Below are 20555 nucleotides of genomic sequence, written 5' to 3' on the forward strand. Positions count from 1 at the left end.
TATAGCTCTATCGTAGACCTCAGAAGCCAGGGTTCCTTAGTACTAATACCAGCCACTCTTAAAGCTCTTGGCCTGGGGTATCTGAGACCCTTGGCCCTGAACACTCTCTGGAATTCTCCCAGCGGCCAGTACCTGCAGCATCTCTTCACTGTCCCTGCAAGCCTTTCATAGCCTTAGCTCATATATCACTCTTCCGTCGCGGGCTGCTGTCAGACCCGTCAGTTACCGCCTTACCAATTGCTCAGCCGTCAGTGCTGATCTAAGCTGTTCCTGCCACTGTGGGTTCGCTGCCTTTACCATCACCACAGCTCTGCTGTTCCTGCCGCTGCTTTCTCTGGTCACCGGTTCCTATCTCCAGCCCCTCAAGGGTACATTTAACTTCCTGCCTTTACCACGAAAGCAGGCAAGAAAAGAACACTCAAAGGAAGACTTTTATTGAGCCTAATGTTACAGCATCCCAGAAGGCAGCACAGGGCAGTGTCTACCAGTCAATTCAATGAGCGGCCAGTATACGTAGGCAGAGAAGGAGGTTAGGATAATCAGACCACAACCCGTGTGCTGATGCAGGTTTGTGTTTGTGCCAATCACCTTGCCTCTTTAACGCCCATCTTACAGCAGGCCCTCTGCCGGACCTTCTGGGAAAATGAGCCCCATCTGGCCGAGGTGGAAATGATTGCAGGGTCACCCGAAGTTCATTGAGGTAATAGCAAAAAGTCTGGTACAAAGTGTTTGAGACAACCAAGGCAATCAGCTGTGATTGTGTATGGTTTTCTCAGGGTGGCTGTGGAGTATTCAAAATACTCAGTGATGTTGGCTGCTTGACTAACAGTCCTCTTGTTCAAAGTAGCCAGGGTGCCAAGACAGAGTCCAATAGCGGCTAATTAAGGACTCAGATTTCCTCTCCCCCTTGCCTAGAAAAAAGAACATAAGGACTGCTTACATTAAGAACTTAAAGAGGGGCTGGAGAGATGGCTCAGTGGTTAAGAGCGCTGATTGCTTTTCCAGAGGACTCAGGTTCAATTCCCAGCACCCACATGGCAGCTCACAACTGCCTGTAACTCCAGAATTTGACACTCTCACACAAGATATACATGTGGGCAAAACACTGATGCAAATAAAATGAAAATAAATAAATTATTTGGGCTAGAGAGATAGCTCAGTGGTTAAGAGCACTGCTGTTCCAGAGGTCCTGAGTTCAGTTCCCCGCAACCACATGGTGGCTCACAACCATCTATAATGAGATCTGGTGCCATCTTCTGGCGAGGAGGAATACATGCAGACAGAACACTATACATAATAAATGAATAAATCTTTAATTAAAAAGATAACTTAAAGAACTTTTCATTCATTGTTATTAACACTAATAACACTAATTAATAGTAATGCTTAACACCTGGCCAGGGTCCCATGAGGAGTGGGTGTCCCTCCTCAGTCTCATTTAGACTCTGTCCATTTTCAATATCCATACTCTCTTTTTACATTTTTAATTATTTTATTTATGTGTGCATGTGTCCTAGATGCCCTAGAGGGTGTGGGATCCCCTGGGACTGGAGTTACCAGAAGCTGGGAGCCATCCCATTGTGGGTGCTCCAGTGAGTATACGGGAACACAAATTGGACTTGGTGGGGTTCTTTGTTGGGGGGGGGGGCACAAGGGTGGGGGGGCAGTGACTTCATAAACCCTTTATTTCAGAGTCAAAAGTTTGACTTAGTGTGTATTTTATCAACACTTGGCAGGAAAGAGTGTATGTGCTGTGTGTTAGTAAGTGAAAGATCCTTTGTGTCCCTAAAATGCCTAAGTTAATTTGGGGCTGCAAAAAAAAAACAAACAAACAAAAAACCTTCTATTCAGCACAATGAAAAGTCTTGAGTACTTGTTAATGGAAATTTCTGGAAGTAGAAAGGGTAGCTGACATTTTTGTGACGTTACCATGGACACATTAATAATAAAAAACGTTCCCACTACTTTAAGGAGTAATTTTTTTAATGTTTTTAAAGATTCAATTAATGTGCCGGACAGTGGTGGCGCAGGCCTTTAATCCCAGCACTTGGGAGGCAGAGCCAGACATATCTCTGTGAGTTCGAGGCCAGCCCGGTCTACAGAGTGAGATCCAGGAAAGGCACCAAAACTACACAGAGAAAACCCTGTCTCGGAAAAAAAATAATAAAATAAAATAAAAATAAGAAGATTTATTTAATGTGTTTGAGTGTTAGCCTGCATTGATTATGAGCACCATGTGCATGCAGTGCATGCTGAGGCCAGAAGAGGGCGACAGATCCCACGGTACTGGAGTTACAGGTGGTTGGTAGCTGCCACCTGGGTCCCCTGCTTATCACTGCTGAGCCATCATCTCTCCAGCCCCTGAAGGGTAATTTTAACACAGTATTTGCGATCATCATCAGTCATTTGTCATGGGGTGGGGGGACTCACAAGTTTAGGTAACTTTAGCACTCTCAGGAAAGTTGGCAAATTCCAGAAACTAAAGAACTTAAAAGCTGTGTAGACACACGTCAACTTCTCAATCCCAAGTACCATTCCAGTTCTTGGCACAAATACTTCTTTCCAGTTATAATTTTTGCATAATTTAAATTTTTTTTTAAATTTTCAAAATTGCCCTAATTCTTTGATAACGAAGGTCCTTGTCTTAAGTTACAGACAATAGCCCAACAGTAGCTATTTAGAATTCCCTCGGGTAAACTATTTTTTAAGTTCTGTCCACAAGCGTTTAACCAATCCCTGTCTGTACCAAACAGCTAGGAACGAGCCCTTCGCGTTTAACCTCGCCCTGGAGGGAGTTGGTCCTTCTAGGCTTCCGTAGCTTTTCTTAGTCACTTCCGCCTCTGACGGGGTCGTTTTGGTGGATGCACTTCCGGCGGTGGCGGCTAGGACGACCGGGAAAAGATGGTGAGTGACTAAGGGTTTCGGCCGGTGGTCGCGGGCACCGAAGGCGGGAGGAGGAGGCGACGCGGCCCGGGCCTGGGCCCCGCGGCGGACGGAGGGACGGGGACGCGGCGCTCGGGTTCAGCGTGGGTCGGAGCGGGTCGTGCTCCTCGGCGGACGCGGGCGGGACGGACGGCGGCCCGCGGAATCCCGGGCACAGACCTGCTGTGAGCCGGTCGAGCCGGGCAGCCCGGCCGGCCGAGCCGCGGAAGCAGCGTGGAACTCAAGCCGCCGCCGACTCAGCGCTCTCCCGTTGGGCCGGAGTCCGGTCTGGGCACTGCGGGTAACGGGGCAGCTCGGTGGACCGCGTCGCTGCCTCCGTGGGCGCTTCCATTCTAGAGAAGGGAGACAGTAGAACTGTCCGGGAGCAGGATCGGGCAGGCCCGGGTCAGCCTTCCTTACGTGGCTGTGTTGTAAGAGGCGGCTGTTTTTGTTAGGGTGTCAGCAAAGGACGCCCGAGGACGTGAAAGCTGAGTAGAGACCGAAATTGAGGGAGTAAGGGAGTAGTGATCCGTGCTAATATCTGAGGGAAGCAGGGGCCGGGCAGAAGGGTTAGAAAGTTCAAAGGACCTGAAACAGCCTGAGATGCAAGGCCAGAACACACAAAGGTCCTGTGAAGAATTATGAAAAGTATTCTGAACGTGCACCGGACATTTCCCAATAGTTGTTCTTATTTCTTGGAACAGCCCCGAAGATTATTATTAATATTCCCGTTTTAGTGAGGAAACTGAAAGGCAGCAAGTGGCCATTGGTGGAATACAGACCCTATCTTTTCTAGTGCAGTTAAACACCCAGGGTGAAGACCTTAGTGTGATTTCTGCCTTTATATCTTACAAGCTTTGTAGCAATATGCATAAACCTTTTTGGGCCTTGGTCTCTTTATATGTAAATGGAGGGGGTAAAGGATTAAATAGCTCAGGGGTTAAGAGCACTTGCTGCACTTCCAGAGGACCCAAGTTCTGTTCCCAGCACCCGTGTCCGGAAGTTCACAACCGTCAGTAACTCCAGCTCCAGGAAATCTAATGCCATCTTCTGGTATCCTGGGAACACACACACACACACACAAACACACTCACACACTTTTAAGAAAAGAAATCTCTTTTTAAAACCGAATGAGATAATATTCCAAGAATGCTTAGCACACTGCTCAGCATATTTTAAGAGCTTTATTAAAGGTTTAGCTCTTCTTCTTTGAGACTGAGAAACATGTAAGATATCCCAGAGATGAGGAAAATGGCTTCCACCTGTAGCCAAACTGGAATGGTTTGAGAATGGTAGATGAACCTGGGAAGGCTAGGCATGCTGAGCTAAGGACCATAAAGAAGAGCTGATGGGTTTGAGGAGGACTGGGTGATGAGCTGATTGTTTTAGAGGGTCATAGCTCTCTCCTGGGAGGCTGAGGGTCAAATAAGGCAGGGGCTAGGAGAGGGGGAGGGGCGGAAGATAGAGACAGTGTGAAGGATACAACCATGTTGGGTTTGGACCAACACCCGTGAAGTGAACCCACAGTGACAGTTACAATCCTGACCCAGTAATCTATCATTAGAACCTAATTTATAGAAGTGCTAAGGGTGTATTTGCTGTATTCATTTTCAGCAATAGGTGGGAATGAGCTGGTATCATCCACTTAAGGATACCAAGCTCAGTGGAGGATCCTGATTCACCCACAGCCACATAGTCTAGTGGTGGGACCAGAATTCAGATTCCACAGGCCACGTTCTGACTTGTCAACAATTCTTCCGCCTGTGGCGGGATTAATGAAATCTGTCTTGGGATTGTGTTGAATTTTAATGGTAGTGAGGGAAAAATAGCACAGAATTGGGCCCATAATAAACACCTCCTAAGCATTGGTTGCCCCAGACATGAGCACGTTTCCCTAGGAAGCAAGGAAATGTTAAAGGCTCTAACTTGCACATCCGATTTCAACATGACTGTCTCCTAGAATCTTTTTGGCCCTCACGTACTTTCAGAGTAAAACACAAAGTTTTAAGAACCTTGCACATGGTGGAACATGTTTGACATCAATTCTCAGTAACCCTGTGGTGGTTTTGTCTTGATAAGGAAACGGCCAGTATATTAGTTAGAGGTACCTTCCTGGGCATGACTGAGGGAACTGAGTGGCTTCTCTGATCAGTTACTTCACTGTTACTCGTCTTTGAAACACCACCATTGGGCTGAGGAGATGGCATTTGACATCACACTTGACCACTGGAGTTTATCTCCAGGACCCACAAGATAAAGGGAAAGAGTCAGTTCTTGTAAGTTGTCCTCTGGCTTCCACATGTGTGCCCTGGCATGTGCACGTGCACCCTCACATGCGCTAAACTATGTATTTTCACAAAGATATTTAAAATACCTCAATTTGAGTCATTGCCCTGTGTTCAGCAGTTTTAAATTCAGAAATCCCAGTGAGCTTTTAACACATCAAGTAACACCTTCAGGTGACAGCCTTTCATATTGAGAAGAGAAACTTGTCCAGAAGCCCACCCTGGCAGGCCAGGAGCATGGTAGGGTGCTGTCAGAAGTCTTCTGGAGAGAGAAATGGTTGTGTAATATGTGCAACAGCTTTCATGGAGTCTGAGGTGTAGCTTATATTAAAGCATATCAACCTCCTGGTTCAGAGGAGTGGTCTCTGTCAGCCTCCTTGGTGACAGCTACATCATAGAGTGGGTCTTGGTCCTGAGAGATGGTTATTTGCAGAATCTCTCCACACTGAGGGCTTACCTGGGCTGCAAGGCTCTCAGGTTTCTAAGGGTTACAATGGGGCTTGTGCTGTGTTTTAGAATCACAGCACCAGTGGGGTGTTCTTTTGAAGTGATTGTATTCTGAATTTATCTTTGTCCTTTTTTTTTTTTGACAGGGTCAAAGTCAGAGTGGTGGCCATGGTCCTGGGGGTGGCAAGAAGGATGACAAGGTAAATAAGAAGCAAGAGATTTACATGATCTCATGTCGCTGTGGAAACTGCCAGTGGGTCTCAGGGAGTTCTTCGTGGAGCCACAAACTTTAAAAAGTCAAGTGATGCCGGGCGGTGGTGGCACACACCTTTAATCCCAGTGCTCGGGAGGCAGAGTCAGGCGGATCTCTATGAGTTCGAGGCCAGCCTAGTCTACAGAGTGAAATCCAGGAGAGATAGGCACCAAAACTACACAGAGAAACCCTGTCTCAAAAAAAAAAAAAAAAAAGCCAAGTGATGTTGTAGCTATTTTGGTAACCTGGATTACAGGTGGGATCACCTGTGTCCTGTTTCTGAAAAGTGTATTGGCCTGAGTTAATGATTGTTACAGCATGAACTCTGGGAGAAGTTTTAAAGTAGAGTGCCTAAGTGTGTAACATACTGAGGTGGGACAAGTGCCTCACCTTACTCAGACTTTTGGCAAGTAACTCAATTCTGACCTCTTTCTACTTACTAAAAAAATCTGAGTCACTCCCATTTCTATAAAGAGATCACGTTCACTCGGTACAGTTAAATCTTAGAGTGCGGGGATACGTAATCTGCTTTATAAAAGACAGTTATTTTACAGACCCAGCAGGCTGTATTTATATATGTAACAATAATCAAAACGAGGCCATCAGTGTAAGTGGGGCGTGGGCGGTGATGACAGGGATTGGAAGGATGAAGAGAAGGGGAAATAATGTAATTACATTTTAATTTTTTTAAAGTATTAATAAAAAGGACAATTATATATGCATAAATAACTTAAAAGATGAGAACATTTGTACCCCCTAGAAATAGATGGTAGCGATACAAAATTAAATGCATTTTATAATTTCCTTGTGACTTCTTTTTTCTACTCTTCTAAAAACTCAAGGACAAGAAAAAGAAATATGAACCTCCTGTCCCAACCAGAGTGGGGAAAAAGAAGAAGAAAACCAAGGGACCAGATGCTGCCAGCAAACTGCCACTGGGTAATGACCCTGTCCTCTGCTGTCTTCCTAGCTCCCAGGGACTGCTCTACACGGAGCATAGCATGTAAAGGGAGGCAGGAAGTAAGGAGACTGAAGCACCGAGCTGTGGTTATAACCCAGTTCTCCTTAGATCCTGTGGAGCCTTCTGCTGGGTTGGTGTAGAAGTTGTGTATTATCTGAAAATGCAATGTTAGATGAGAATGTCTCATGCTAAGAGATCCCATTCACAGTGCACTGTGGTGCACACCTTTAATCCCAGCACTCAGGAGGCAGAGACAAGTCGATAGGTCACTGAGTTCCAGACCAGCCAGGGCTACATGGAGGGACCCTTTCTCAAAAAAAAGAAAAAAGAAAGAAATCCCATTCATTGTCTTTAAATAGCCAATCCCTCTGAGGTATTAAAAATGTAAGTCATTTATTGCTTTGTAAATTTTCTATTACTTTACAGGGGGCACACACACACTACAATGTGCTTGTAAAGGTCAGAGGACAGCTTTTGGGAGTGGGTTCTCTCCTGTCACTTTTCTGGGGATGGAACTTAGGTCATTGGGCTTGCACAGCAAGTGCCTTTACCCACAGAGCTTTATCTTGATGGCCCTGTTGTGCTGTCCAGGCTGTCCTTAGGTTCATGATCTTCTTGCCTTAGCTTCCCGGGGACTGGGGTTAAGTGTGCCCTGCAGTGGAAACTACAGTTTACAAATCAGTCTCAGAAACATTTTCATTCTGCAAAATGAAGTATTACGGTATTAAAATTTGGGTTGTGCCTGAACTTTTTATTTTTTATTGATTTTCAAGATTTATTTTATGTGTATGAGTGTTTTGCCTGCCTGTGTATAGGTGTACTGCGTGTGTGCCAAGCACATAGTTTGGAGCTGCCATGTGGGCACTAAGAACTGAGCTCAGGTCCCCTGCTAGGCCATTTCTTCAGCTCCTTTATCACAGTGTCTGTGTACACATGTGTGCATGCATGTCACAGTGTACACAAGTGTGCATGAATGTACACTCGGATGCAGTTGTGGGCGTGTGGGGGTCAAAACAGCTTATGGGACTCAGTTCTGTACTTCTACCATGTGGTTCTGAGGGACAGAACTCAGGTCTTCAGCCTTGGCAGCAAGCACTTTAACCACTGAGCCATGTTGCCAGCCCTTTTTAGTGGGTTTCTGATGAGCATAAAGTAAGACTTTATTGTAAATTTTTTAAGTTCCAAATATATTAAGCCTTATTTTTTAATTACAGTAACACCTCACACTCAGTGCCGCCTAAAATTACTGAAGTTAGAGAGAATAAAAGACTATCTTCTCATGGAGGAAGAATTCATTAGAAATCAGGAGCAGATGAAACCATTGGAAGAAAAACAAGAGGTGAGTGGAGAAGTTTCTGGAACTGTCTTTACTAATTGAATGTGATTTAGAACTTAAAACTGTCATCGGGTGGGATTCAGGTGGTTGAACCTCTGCAGGCCTCTTAGTGGCTAGCTTTTAAAAGCATTAGTTAGTTGCTTTGGGCCTGGAAGATGACCCAGCAGGTAAGAGCACTGGCTGTGCACCCTGGCAACCAAGTTACCCTATGAAAAGGAAGAAATCCAGGTGAAGTGCACATCTGTAATCCTGGCACCCTATAACAAGACAGGAGTATTGTTACTTATTTCTGTTCTTTTGGGGGCGGGGGGCCACCACCCACCTCCCAAATAAATCACACAGAGGCTTATTATTACTTATGAATGCCCGGCCTTAGCATGGCTTAGTTTCTTGCCAACTTTTCTTAAATTATCCTGTCTACCTTTTGCCTCTGGGTTTTTCTGTTCTCTTACTTCTGTAAATCTTACTCTTACTTTGTAGCTTGCTGTGTACCTGGGTGACTGGCCTCTGGAGTCCTCTTCCTTCTCTCGCTCCTTCTTCTCCTCCTCCTATTTATCCTGTCTGCTTGCCAACCCTACCTATTTCTCTCTCCTGACTCACTATTGGCCGTTCAGCTCTTTATTAGACCATCAGGTGTTTTACACAGGCACAATATCACAGCTTCACAGAGTTAAACTAATGCAACATAAACAAAAGTAACACATTAAAATAATATTCTACAACATTTCCCCCTTTTTGTCTAAATAAAAATGAAAGAATTTTAACTTAAACACAGTAAGACTATATGCAATAACAATTATCAAGGATTACATTCACAATATTCTGTCCATTTGTAGTTAGCATATTCAGAGAAAATAATGCATTATCTATCCTATCTTAGTGAATCCAGAGTTTTACACCTAACTTACTTTCTATAATAACTGAGGAAAACTGCAACTATAACTATCTAGTCTTCAACTCCATCAAGACCCAGAAGGATGTAATATTATCTAACAACAGAGATATTTGGCTACCTGGACAGTCACCCAAAGTTCCTCTGCAACATTAGGACATCCATCTTCAGCCTTCAGGCCCATAGTATCTGTCAGACTTCTCAGTGAAGCAGGAAATTTGAAGGACTGTCCTGCCTTGAATTGGCCAAGGTCAACAGTCACTTTCTTCTGTGTCCTGACTGTCCAGTCTGCACAGCACATTGTCAGCAGCCAAAGGCAAGAACAGTTTCTTTGCCCAGTGGCTAACCTTGCCACAATGAAAGCAAACTCCATAAGGAGTTTCTTCAATGCCCATCATCATCTCTGAAGTAAATTAGTGCTGCCAGGAGCAGATGTGTCTCATTGTCCTGAAAAACTTTAAGTTAACAAAACATTTTAAATGCCATATTCTGTAGATCTTTGAAAGGTTTGAAGACCATCTGTCTAAAATATATCTCTATATGATCTGAAAAACATACCTAACATATCTACAAATTTGATTATAAATAACTAACCGCCAACCTATGTTTCCTGATTATCCTATATAGTATATAATAACAGCTTTCAAAAACTAGAATTTTACCTTACATTTTTAAATAAACTGCATAGGTTCAATACCTTAAACAAGAATAGAAACATATACAATATGTTGTGACAAAAATAACCTTAAATTTTTATCACTATACAAAAATCCTTTAAACAAGAGTAGAAACATGCCGGGCGGTGGTGGCGCACGCCTTTAATCCCAGCACTCGGGAGGCAGAGCCAGGCGGATCTCTGTGAGTTCGAGGCCAGCCTGGTCTACCAAGTGAGTTCCAGGAGAGGCGCAAAGCTACACAGAGAAACCCTGTCTCGAAAAACCAAAAAAAAAAAAAAAAAAAAAAAAAAAAAAAAGAGTAGAAACATATACAATGTAACAAAAATAACTTTAAATTTGTATCAATATTCTATATTCCCCTAAATGATAACAAACATCCATAACCCACCAAATAACCAAAAACCACCCACACTCCCTAACTCTTGGGAATGTGGGTGTAGTTTTCTCCATACTGCTCCCTGCTGTCTGTGGATGAATTATCTTTAGGATCCCAGAAAGAAAATTTTGAGATAATGACCAAGTCCTAGGAAGACCAACAGTAATCTTTGCTGATTGATATCACCTGTCAAGATTCAGGAGGTCTCACCTGATCAAACCTGATCCCTATTAAGCCTGAAGGAATCACAGCCTCTCATCTCCTGTGGGAACAAAACTCCAAAGCATTTTTTATTTCCATTTGACAAATATATTTTGTTTTGTTTTGTTTTGTTTTGTTTTTCGAGACAGGGTTTCTCTGTGCAGCTTTGCGCCTTTCCTGGATCTCGCTCCATAGACCAGGCTGGCCTCGAACTTACAAAGATCCGCCTGCCTCTGCCTCCCAAGTGCTGGGATTAAAGGCGTATACCACCACCGCCCAGCTGACAAATATATTTTTAAAAGTTAAGGCATTCCTAAAGTGTGTAGGCTGATTTATTTCAACAGTCCTTTCAATTCCAGGTCTCTTTGCAACTGCCCTTTGCTTTTCAACAATCAAAAAATTAAATTAAACAAATTAACACAATAACATATAGGATCCAGACTGTCTGTGTATTTCCCATCTTGTGTGACTTTTTTCTTTTACTCTGTCTTTAAAGACTTTATTTTATAAACTCTTTTTTTTTTTTTTTTTTTAATGTCTATACCCTTTTCCTTTTCTTCAGCCTACACACACTGTTAAACACACTGTAACCTGTTTAGAGATTTTTCCGTCTGGACCTCTTTTACTGTGTATCTCTAGTCTTTTTTGACCATACTAGCAAACCTTAGACTGATCAGGTACTCCATGTATGGCTCTCAGCTGGCTCACCCTGCTTCTTGGGTTGTGAAAGTCAAACCTAAAGCCCACGGCCCCTTTAAGGTTCCTGACTGAAAACTGCATTGAACCATCCTAGCTGTGGAAACCAGTACCTGTGTTGCCACACGAGGTTTGTACTTAGCTTGCCATTTTTATTTAGCGCTGCCAGTTGAACAGCAGCACCTCTGAAAGGAGCTGTATCTTTTTTTTTCCCCCAGCTTTCTTGGGTGCTATGGAAATATGAGCCCCAGGTTGACGCCAGAATATTGTTGGGGGTTTTTTGCTCTTTAGGGGGCCCACCACCCAGCTCCCAAATAAACACACATGGTGGCTTATTATTACTTATGAATGCCTGGCCTTAGCTTGGCATTTCCTTAACTTTAAATTAGCTCCATCTATCTTTTGTCTCTGGGCTTTTCCCATTTCCTACTTCTGTATCTTACTCTTATTCTGTGGCTGGCCCCTAGATCTTTCCCTCTCCCAGATTTCTCCTTCTATATATCCTCTCTGCCTGCCAGCCCTGCCTATCCTTTCTCCTGCCTTGCTGTTGGCCATTCAGCTCTTTATTAGACCATCAGGTGTGTTAGACAGGCACAGTAACACAGCTTCACAGAGTTAAACAAATGCAACATAAACAAAAGTAACACACCTTAAAATAATATTCCCCAACACAGGAGGCAGAGACTAGAGAACCACCCAGAAGCACTCTGGGTAGCCAGGAGTGCACACTCAGCAAGTTCTCTGGTCTCTGCACACTAGATGCCACACACAGAAAACAAATAAGGAAAAGGGAAAGCGTTTGCTGCTTTGTAGCTCTAGCAGACAAACGGGTCATTTAACTTAAGGGCCAATGCTTTTCCTTCTTGTTTATATTTAGGAGGAGAGATCGAAAGTGGATGATCTCAGGGGGACTCCCATGTCTGTGGGAACCTTGGAAGAGATCATTGATGATAATCACGCCATTGTGTCCACATCTGTGGGCTCAGAACACTACGTCAGCATCCTATCATTTGTGGACAAGGATCTGCTGGAGCCAGGCTGTTCAGTCCTGCTCAACCACAAGGTGAGGAGACCCACAGGAGTATGTCCTTCCTTAGACCTGGCTGTTTGTCCCAGAAGTGGCTCACCAGAGCACTCACAGGATTGGGGAGAAAGACACTGGTACTGCTTGTCACAAGCAGGGTGAAGGGATCTCATGGTCACATGTTAAGACTCGATCCTTTGTAGGTGCATGCCGTGATAGGGGTGCTAATGGATGACACAGATCCCCTGGTCACAGTGATGAAGGTGGAAAAGGCCCCCCAGGAGACCTATGCAGATATTGGGGGACTGGACAACCAAATCCAGGAAATTAAGGTATGGAAAGGACCAGCTCTGGGTTTCCAGACTTTTGGTTTCTTATAGCTGTCCAATTTAGGATGCTTTGAAGTTGTTTTGCATGTTTGTTTTTTTGTTTTTGTTTTTGTCTTTTATTGATTAATTCCAACTGTGGATCTTCATGTGTTCTGTACTGTTAGGAATCAGAAGTCACAGTAAACTGTGTGATAGTCCTGCAGCATTTTAACACTTTGCATATTTCACGTTGAGTGAGTTTTGTGTGAGAACGTGATGTTCCTAGCTGTGCCGACTTGTGCTGTTGTGTGGAAGTGTCTGTACTTACACAGGCTCACACAAGTGCTGGGCTGAGGACATAATCCTGTGTCTGAGTGGCCTTAGAGCCTGGGGAGAAGCGGTTATTCGGGGTGACTGTGAGCCTGCTCTCCCCATAGGGAAATCAGTGAGGGCTACCACAGATCTCCACGGTTGACCTCTCACACAGCTGGAACTAGTACATAATGTAATACCCTAGGTGGGAACAGCTGTCAGGACATCTTTCCGGGTTCTGGCTGTAGTTTAATCAAAAAAGGGTGAGTTTTAACTTTCTTCAGTCTTACTTTGCTCCAGAATGGCTTAAATGATGCTCAAGGCTGACTTCTGGAAAAGAAAAGGGAAACAGCATAGCCTAGAAAGGGAGATAATAAAAACTCCAGGGAGACGCATGGCCTCTTCAGCATGCCCTACCTGGGTGGAAGTCAGGTGTATCTCCTTTTAAAAGAATGAGGTTTCTACTTATTTTATGGAAAGCAAGATATTTTCATGTCAAATAATGCTAATAACTTCAGTTAGACTTTCATTTTCACCAAATACTTCTTCTCTGTAGGAATCTGTGGAGCTTCCTCTTACCCATCCTGAGTATTACGAAGAGATGGGGATAAAGCCCCCTAAGGGGGTCATTCTCTATGGTCCACCAGGAACAGGTATGCCATATTGGACACTGTAGACAAATCACTATCTCCAGCGGCACTGCAAAATATAAGACGCCACACACAGGTCCTTAGCTTAACTCTGGGACTGGGTGGGAGGGAGAGTGGCATGCAGAAGGCCCCCGGGTTCAGTCCAGCAAACCAGTACTACCCTGTACACACACAACACAAACATTCTCAACCTTGGTTGGCTGTGCTGGTCCCAGCCTCAAAGGCATGCGCACATTGATCTGGAGCATGGCCAAGCCTCAGACCCATAGTGGAGATGGCGTTCAAAGTTCTTCTGAGGTGTTTGGATCAGGTCTATCTACTGGTGCAGTAGTACTAAGTAAACGTTTGTTGGGTGATGATAAAAGTGCATACACATTTAATTCATTACAGTTAGTTGTCCTGAGCTGTAGAGACCAGTATGTGGCAGTGCTTACTCTTCAGATGAGAACAGGAGTGGTCATTGTTGAGAGGACTGACATTGAGTGCTAACTGACCTGTGGTGAGACCTACCAAGGCACTGAGAAGTCCCTTCCCCAGAAGCCTGAAGCTAGAAGAAGCCGCCACTCTGCTTCATCTCATCAGAAAGTAAAGCTACCAAGAGGCTGGTGCTGAGCCCAGAGCCACAGAGCATTGAGCTGGTGCAGGGCTGGAGCTACAGCACTGGGCGCTGGCCTACCAGCATGTAGTGAATGCGATGTAGACACTGCGGTGCTGGGTGGCGGGCCTGTCCGAGGGGGCCGGGCTTGTTCAGGGATTCCCTGTAAGCCGGCAGCCTTCTTGGCTGCTTCTGGACACTAAAATCTCATCTTCTTAAGAGGCGCTACTCTGCCTCCACCGCCCTGGTTGGTCCCCCAGGAACAGTCTTGCCTCCTAAGGCTTCTCACCTGACATTCTTCCCGTGGCCAAGGACAGCATCATTACCACATGTTGTCACAAAGCTTGGCCCTTGGTCATTTTCCAGCTGCCCAAGGCCCATTAGGCAGTTACCAGTTCTGCCTCTGCATCCTGAGCCAACACCCAGCCCTCCTCACTCCCTTTCATGGGGGCCACGGTCTTACCAGCTCTAAGTCTTGAATTGAGTGCTCTGGTGACTGGTCTTTGGAACTGGGACCAGTATCCACATTGCTTAGAGCTCCCAAGTAAATTCAGTGTATACAGTCAGCCAAGGTTGAGAACTTGTTTTGTGAATGTGTGTGACCTGAAAGAAAATACCAGGGTCTAGAGCAACATTGGAAACACCATTTGAGATCCATGAGAGGATCTGCCTTCATTGGGAAGGGCATACCACAGACTGAGACGATGCCTGGGCTTCCTTCCCCAGCTCTCATCTGTGGGTTCCATCGACTGGTCCTGCTTCCAGTATTTGGGCCACTCACAAGCCCACCCAGTACCACCTTGCTAGTAGTGGGACCCTGTGGCCTGTGCTGGAGGCTGCTTTGTATCCTAGGGTCAGGCCTAGGGTTCCCAGACAGTATTTTATCACTGATAGTTCCATAGGAGTTATTTGGTCTTCTATTCTTGGGTTGGATGGGTTAAGTTTTGTTTTGTTTGTGTGTGTTTGTTTATTCATTCATTGGTTTTGACATAGGGCCTAATAAAGGCCAAGCTGGCTTTGAATTCACTATATAGTTCAAGATGACCTTCAACTTCTAATCCTCCTGCCTCTACCTCCCAAATGCCAGATTCTAGACATGTACCGCCATGTCTGGTTGCATTAAATTTATATTCAACTTAGAATGGACCCAGGAAAAAACTCCTTTCCCAAAAAAAGATTGTTATATTGCTAGTGCAGAGCAGTTCCTTCTGTAGGTAATTATCGTGATTGTTTAGGGCAGTGGCTCTCAGCCTTCCTAATGCTACATCCCTTTAATACAGTTCCTCATGTTGTGGTGACCCCAACCATACAATTATTTCATTCCTACTTTATATCTGTAATTTTGCTACTGTTATAAATCGTAACATAAACGTCTGATAATGCAGGATATCCAGTGTGTGGCCCATCACGACCCACAGGTTGAGAACCTCTGCTTTAGAGGCTCCTTTATGCTCAAGGTGTGAAAATAACCAAGTAGGACTGAGAAAATGGCTCAGTGATAAAGGTGTCTGCTGCTCAAGCCTGGCAACCTGAGTTAGATCTTCGGAACCTGTGTGAAGGTGGAAGAAGGGACGGGCCTCTGCGAAGGTGTCCTCTCCTCCACGTGTGCTTCGTGCACATGCGCCCCCCACACAACACACAGTTTTTTTAATGAGAAAAAAATAACCAAGTAAAAGGTATTCGCTGACGTTATCGTGATGACTTTAAGGGAGTTCAAAGCTGTCAGAGTATGTAGTTAGACTGGGAGAGACAGGTGCTGGTGTGTGTCCATCCATTAGGGTGAGGGGTCTTAACAGCAGCTACATGGTTTTCTCCTTTGTCTTATTCTTTTTACCCCAAATAGGTAAAACATTATTGGCCAAAGCAGTAGCGAACCAAACTTCAGCCACTTTCTTAAGAGTGGTTGGCTCAGAGCTTATTCAGAAGTACCTGGGTGACGGGCCCAAACTCGTTCGGGAGCTGTTCCGAGTTGCTGAAGAACATGCACCATCCATTGTGTTTATTGACGAAATTGATGCCATTGGGACCAAAAGGTAGACTTGCCCTGAACTGTTGTATGAGATAAAACAATGTTAGGCCCTCCCTGTGTAGCAAGTCCTTGCTGTGCACAGCCCTCTGGATATTTTACTCTCTGACCTCCATGGGCCTTAAGCACCCACCCAGGCAATGTCTGGAGACCATTCATGTCATAGCACTTGCATGAAGCCAGTACCATCCGGACTCTGGGGGCTCGCTGTAATGATGATAGTCTCTGCCCTCCAGTTAGTAGGTTGGGCCATCAGGCACCAAACAGGGAGACAGAAAAAATGATGGAGCTGAGGCACTGAGTTGCTGTGCAGATGTGTGATCTGTGATGGTTGGAAAGTGTCTTCATCTGTGCTGCTGCACACAACACGATGGCTGGGTGGATTCAAAAAGGCAAAAGCTTGTTTTCCCTCTGTGCTGGGGCCATGATGTCTAAGATCGGGGCCCTAGCATCAGCGTGTGCTCAGGGCTGCCTCTGCTTCCAGGTTCATGCTTGTTCTCAGTCCTCCAACATCCAGCAGTCAGCCGAGAAAAGGGGCCTGTGCCAGCTCCTCCAGCCCTTTTAGAAGGCATTAATCACTCATCCATCACAGTGGCCATTGTTAGATGTGAACTTTCAGAGGCAAGTCCCGACCAGAGCACAGGTGCACAGAGTGATAGGGGACGGAAAAGAACGTTGAGTTTCATGCTGCGTGTTTGCTTTTAACAGAATGGCTGGGTCTTTGTTTCTTCTTTTTCTAAAGATATGATTCAAACTCTGGAGGTGAGAGAGAAATTCAACGAACAATGTTGGAACTGTTGAACCAGTTGGATGGATTTGATTCGAGGGGAGATGTAAAAGTTATCATGGCTACAAACCGAATAGAAACTTTGGATCCAGCACTTATCAGACCAGGTCAAATTTGCTTTTGTTTCCTTGTAGAAAATTAATGAGTTTGTGATTGAAATGTGCTTTGGGGGATGTTATACAATGGTACACAGAATGGCAAATACTTTTGCGGCATAATTTACCAAAAACATATCTACTTGACTGGAGAGATGGCCTAGTTAGAAAGATGCCTGCCTATCAGCAGGAGGGCCTGAATTTTGTCTACAGAACCCATGTACAAAAGGTGGATGTGACGGTGTGCGGCTGTGACCCCCGCACTGGGGAGGTAGAGACAGATAGTGGGACTTGCTGGCAGGCCAGCCCGCCTAGCAAGCTGCCTTTGGCAAGCTCCAGGTCAATGAGAGACACTGATCTCAGGAAAGAAGGTGGTAGGTGCCTGAAGTTGTCCTCACCACATGTACACACACGAGTTCAAGTCTGTCTCCTTGAGATCCCTCATTCTAGTTTTGCACTGTGATCTTTTCCTCCGCATACTCAGAATTTCTAGCCTCAAGCGTTTGCTTTCATCCCTAAGGAGTCATGGGCCATGATTTATTGTTTACATTCAGGTAGCACTGGAAGCCATAATTTGCTGCCAGCTTTTGTAATGTTTCTAAGGCAGACACTAATACCATTCAAGATCTCCCTTGTTTATTCCTGAAGGTATCAAGTCAGGGGCTTAAGGGGGGTCAGTTCAGATGTAGATGTTGACAAAGCACAGAAGTGAGTGTTCACTTTTTAGGGTTCGTGTGTCACCCCACATCATCGTCTGACACCTGTGGGGTGGGCTAAGGCTCTGAATTGGAGCATCTGGGTCTGGATGGAAGTGGCTGAAAGCTTTGTACCTGCAGGCCGCATTGACAGAAAGATCGAGTTTCCTTTGCCTGATGAAAAGACCAAGAAGCGGATCTTCCAGATTCACACAAGCAGGATGACACTGGCTGATGATGTAACCTTGGATGACTTGATCATGGCAAAGGATGACCTCTCTGGGGCTGACATCAAGGTGAGTAACTGGGTGGGCTGGCTTCCTCTGGGCATTTGGCCTTTTAGGAAAGACTGCAAACTCTAGGGGTGGCACTTAGGCCAAGTGTGTGGCTGCCTCGGTTTTACCATCAGAGTCACTTGGTGGCTTGAATATTATCCAAATGGAAGATTTGCTTTTTATTCAAAGTCATTTAATGCATTAATCTATAAAGTAAATGACCACATCCCCGTGAACCCACAAGGATTAGTCACTAACATTGTTTACCACCCACTGTACAAGGCCTGAGTGACCTTTAGTCCTCTGCCAGGAAAGTGTCTGCTGGGAGAGGTCAACCCCAGAGCTGCAGAGGGTCCCCCACCCTGCACTCTTATTCCCACCTTGTATTGATGAGCTACTCAAGTTTACCTGTTGGTTTTGTTGCAAGTGAGTTAGTACATTTCTCCTCGGCTGCGCAGTCTTTATATCAAGGCCTGTGAGCAATGAATGTGGTGCAGGCTCCTTTCCTTCACAGAGTGGGATCTTCCTCAGCATGGGTGTCTTAGGTAGGTAGAAGTGGCACACAGAGTGCTTTTCCGGGCCAGTGCCTGCACTAAGATCATTAGCATCAGTCCCACAGAACTGAGTTAAATAGCTTAGATTTTCCTTTTTCATTGGAAATTACTTTTTAATTGTACTATATGAACTTTTCTTAAAATTTTTCCAGCATTCAGAAAAGTGTATGTATACCCACATGCCCATCACCTACATTGGCTAACCTTTTCCTATCCTCATGCACACCTACTTTTTGGCTGAACCATTTAAAGTAAATAATTTGACCATTTCCACACAACATTCAGTGCCAGGATTGTGGTATTTTTGCTTTGTTTGGGGTTGTTTTTTAACATTTAATTTTTAATTATGTGTGTCTGTGTGTGGGAATGTGCACAGGAATATAGGCACCTGCAGAGGCAAGAAGAGGGCATCAGAGTCCTTGGAGCTGGAGTTCCAGACGGTTGTGAGCCCAGAGTGGGTACCAGGAACCAAACTCAGTCCTCTGCAGGAGCAGCATGCACTCTTAACTCCTGAGCCGTCTCCTCGGAGCCCTGGATCACATTTTAACGCATGTGTACAAGGGCTCTTGTTTCACTTGGGCAAGAACTACTGAGGCAATGTATTAGAATAATTACTGTACGCCAACATAGCTAACAGGAATATGTATATGCTCTGAGTCCAGGTAAATGAAATGGGCATACACTCAGGTCTCTGCCTTTGGGCCTATCACTTTCTCCATCTCCTAGAAATATCTTTAATGAAAGTAAAGCTACAAGAATTTACTGACTGGCCAAACCACACAGCTTGTCAGAACCTGAGCCACAGCTCAGAATTCCAGGTCCCTGGGCCAGTCCTCTCCCTTAACGTCTTCCCAGTTTATACATCTTGGATTCTTTCAGAAATTATGATGCATGAGACATTTAAAAAATAACCTGTTCCCAAATGAGCAACTTGTGTTTAGTCTGTCTTATACTTTATTTCAAAATATCTCTCTGAATTCCATAAGATAAAAATAAGTGTTTCAGGCTGAACATACTGTTTGTTTGTGGTTTTTTTTTTTTTTTTTTTTGGTTTGGTTTGGTTTGGTTTGGTTTTTTGAGACAGGGTTTCTCTGTGTAGCCCTGGCTCTCTGGCTGTCTGCCTCTGCCTGGCATTAAGGGCATGCCCCATTGCCCAACTCATACTGTTCTTTCTTTCAGGCAATCTGTACAGAAGCTGGTTTGATGGCCCTGCGGGAACGCAGAATGAAAGTTACAAATGAAGACTTCAAAAAATCTAAAGAGAATGTTCTTTATAAAAAGCAAGAAGGCACCCCTGAGGGGCTCTATCTCTAGTGACCCACGGTTGCCTTCAGGGAAGTTAATGAATTCCCCCACCTGGGAAGATGGGAAGCTGCCCCAAGGAATCCATTTTTCCAGTGAGTTTGGCTGGTAGAGCCTCTCTTGAAGGATGCTGTGCAGGGTGCCCATCAGGCATCTCCATCTGTGGGTCACCGTGTTGTGCTGCTCTCTGCTCCCAATAAAGGGTTGTCTGGTTTGCTTTCTATTGCTGTGATGGACACCGTGACCAAAACCAACGGGGGGGGGGGGGGGGGGGGGACGGGGCGGGGGACGGACAAGAGTTCACTTCATCTCACGGCTTACAGTCCCTCACGATGGGAAGTCATGACAGGAACCTGGAGAGAGGAACTGAAGCAGAAAAAAGGAACTGGAGGAATGCTGCTTCCTAGTTTGTTCAGTCTGCTTTCTTATACACCCCAGGACCACTTGCTTAGGGATGGCACCACTCATAGTGGGCTGGGCCTCCCACATAATCACCTACTAAGAAAATGCCAACAGACTTGCCTGTAGTCCAGTCTGATGGAGGGGAGGCATTTTCTCAGTTGAAGTTGTCTTCCCAAATGACTCTAGCGTCTGTCAGGTTGACAATGTCAGCATAAGCAGCACTTTGACAGCTGCTCCGAGGCTGCCGCAGACAGGAGGATCCCGCACTAGGGAAGCTTATTGGCACCACAAGGGCACCCTTCATGTGTCCAAAGCCAGTGCCTCAGACAGAGCCACGGGGCCAGTGGTCTGTGCACAGTAAAGGCTAAGTTAATGTGTCTGTTTGTCAGGAGACCCGTTTGCTCTGTGGACTGCAGGGCTCCATAGTGGGTAATACATGTTCTCAAAAGGCTGAGGTTCCCTAAAATTAGTCGGTGAAGGATCT

General features: G+C 45.2%; 1 protein-coding gene across 1 annotated transcript; it reads left to right on the plus strand.

Annotated features, from left to right (window-relative positions):
* The first annotated feature begins 2848 nt into the window (after window positions 1–2848).
* On the plus strand, window positions 2849–19890 carry Psmc1 (proteasome 26S subunit, ATPase 1). The gene is made up of 11 exons (XM_059279542.1): window positions 2849–2904; window positions 5801–5854; window positions 6750–6846; window positions 8083–8207; window positions 11924–12109; window positions 12274–12402; window positions 13247–13343; window positions 15779–15968; window positions 16704–16855; window positions 17680–17834; window positions 19547–19890. The coding sequence occupies exons 1-11, from the start codon at window positions 2902–2904 to the stop codon at window positions 19679–19681; spliced, it is 1323 nt and encodes a 440-aa protein (XP_059135525.1). The 5' UTR covers window positions 2849–2901; the 3' UTR covers window positions 19682–19890.
* The last annotated feature ends 665 nt before the right edge of the window (window positions 19891–20555 follow it).

The sequence above is a fragment of the Peromyscus eremicus genome, chromosome 14 (assembly GCF_949786415.1).
Source record: "Peromyscus eremicus chromosome 14, PerEre_H2_v1, whole genome shotgun sequence".
In the NCBI taxonomy this organism is placed as follows: domain Eukaryota; kingdom Metazoa; phylum Chordata; class Mammalia; order Rodentia; family Cricetidae; genus Peromyscus; species Peromyscus eremicus.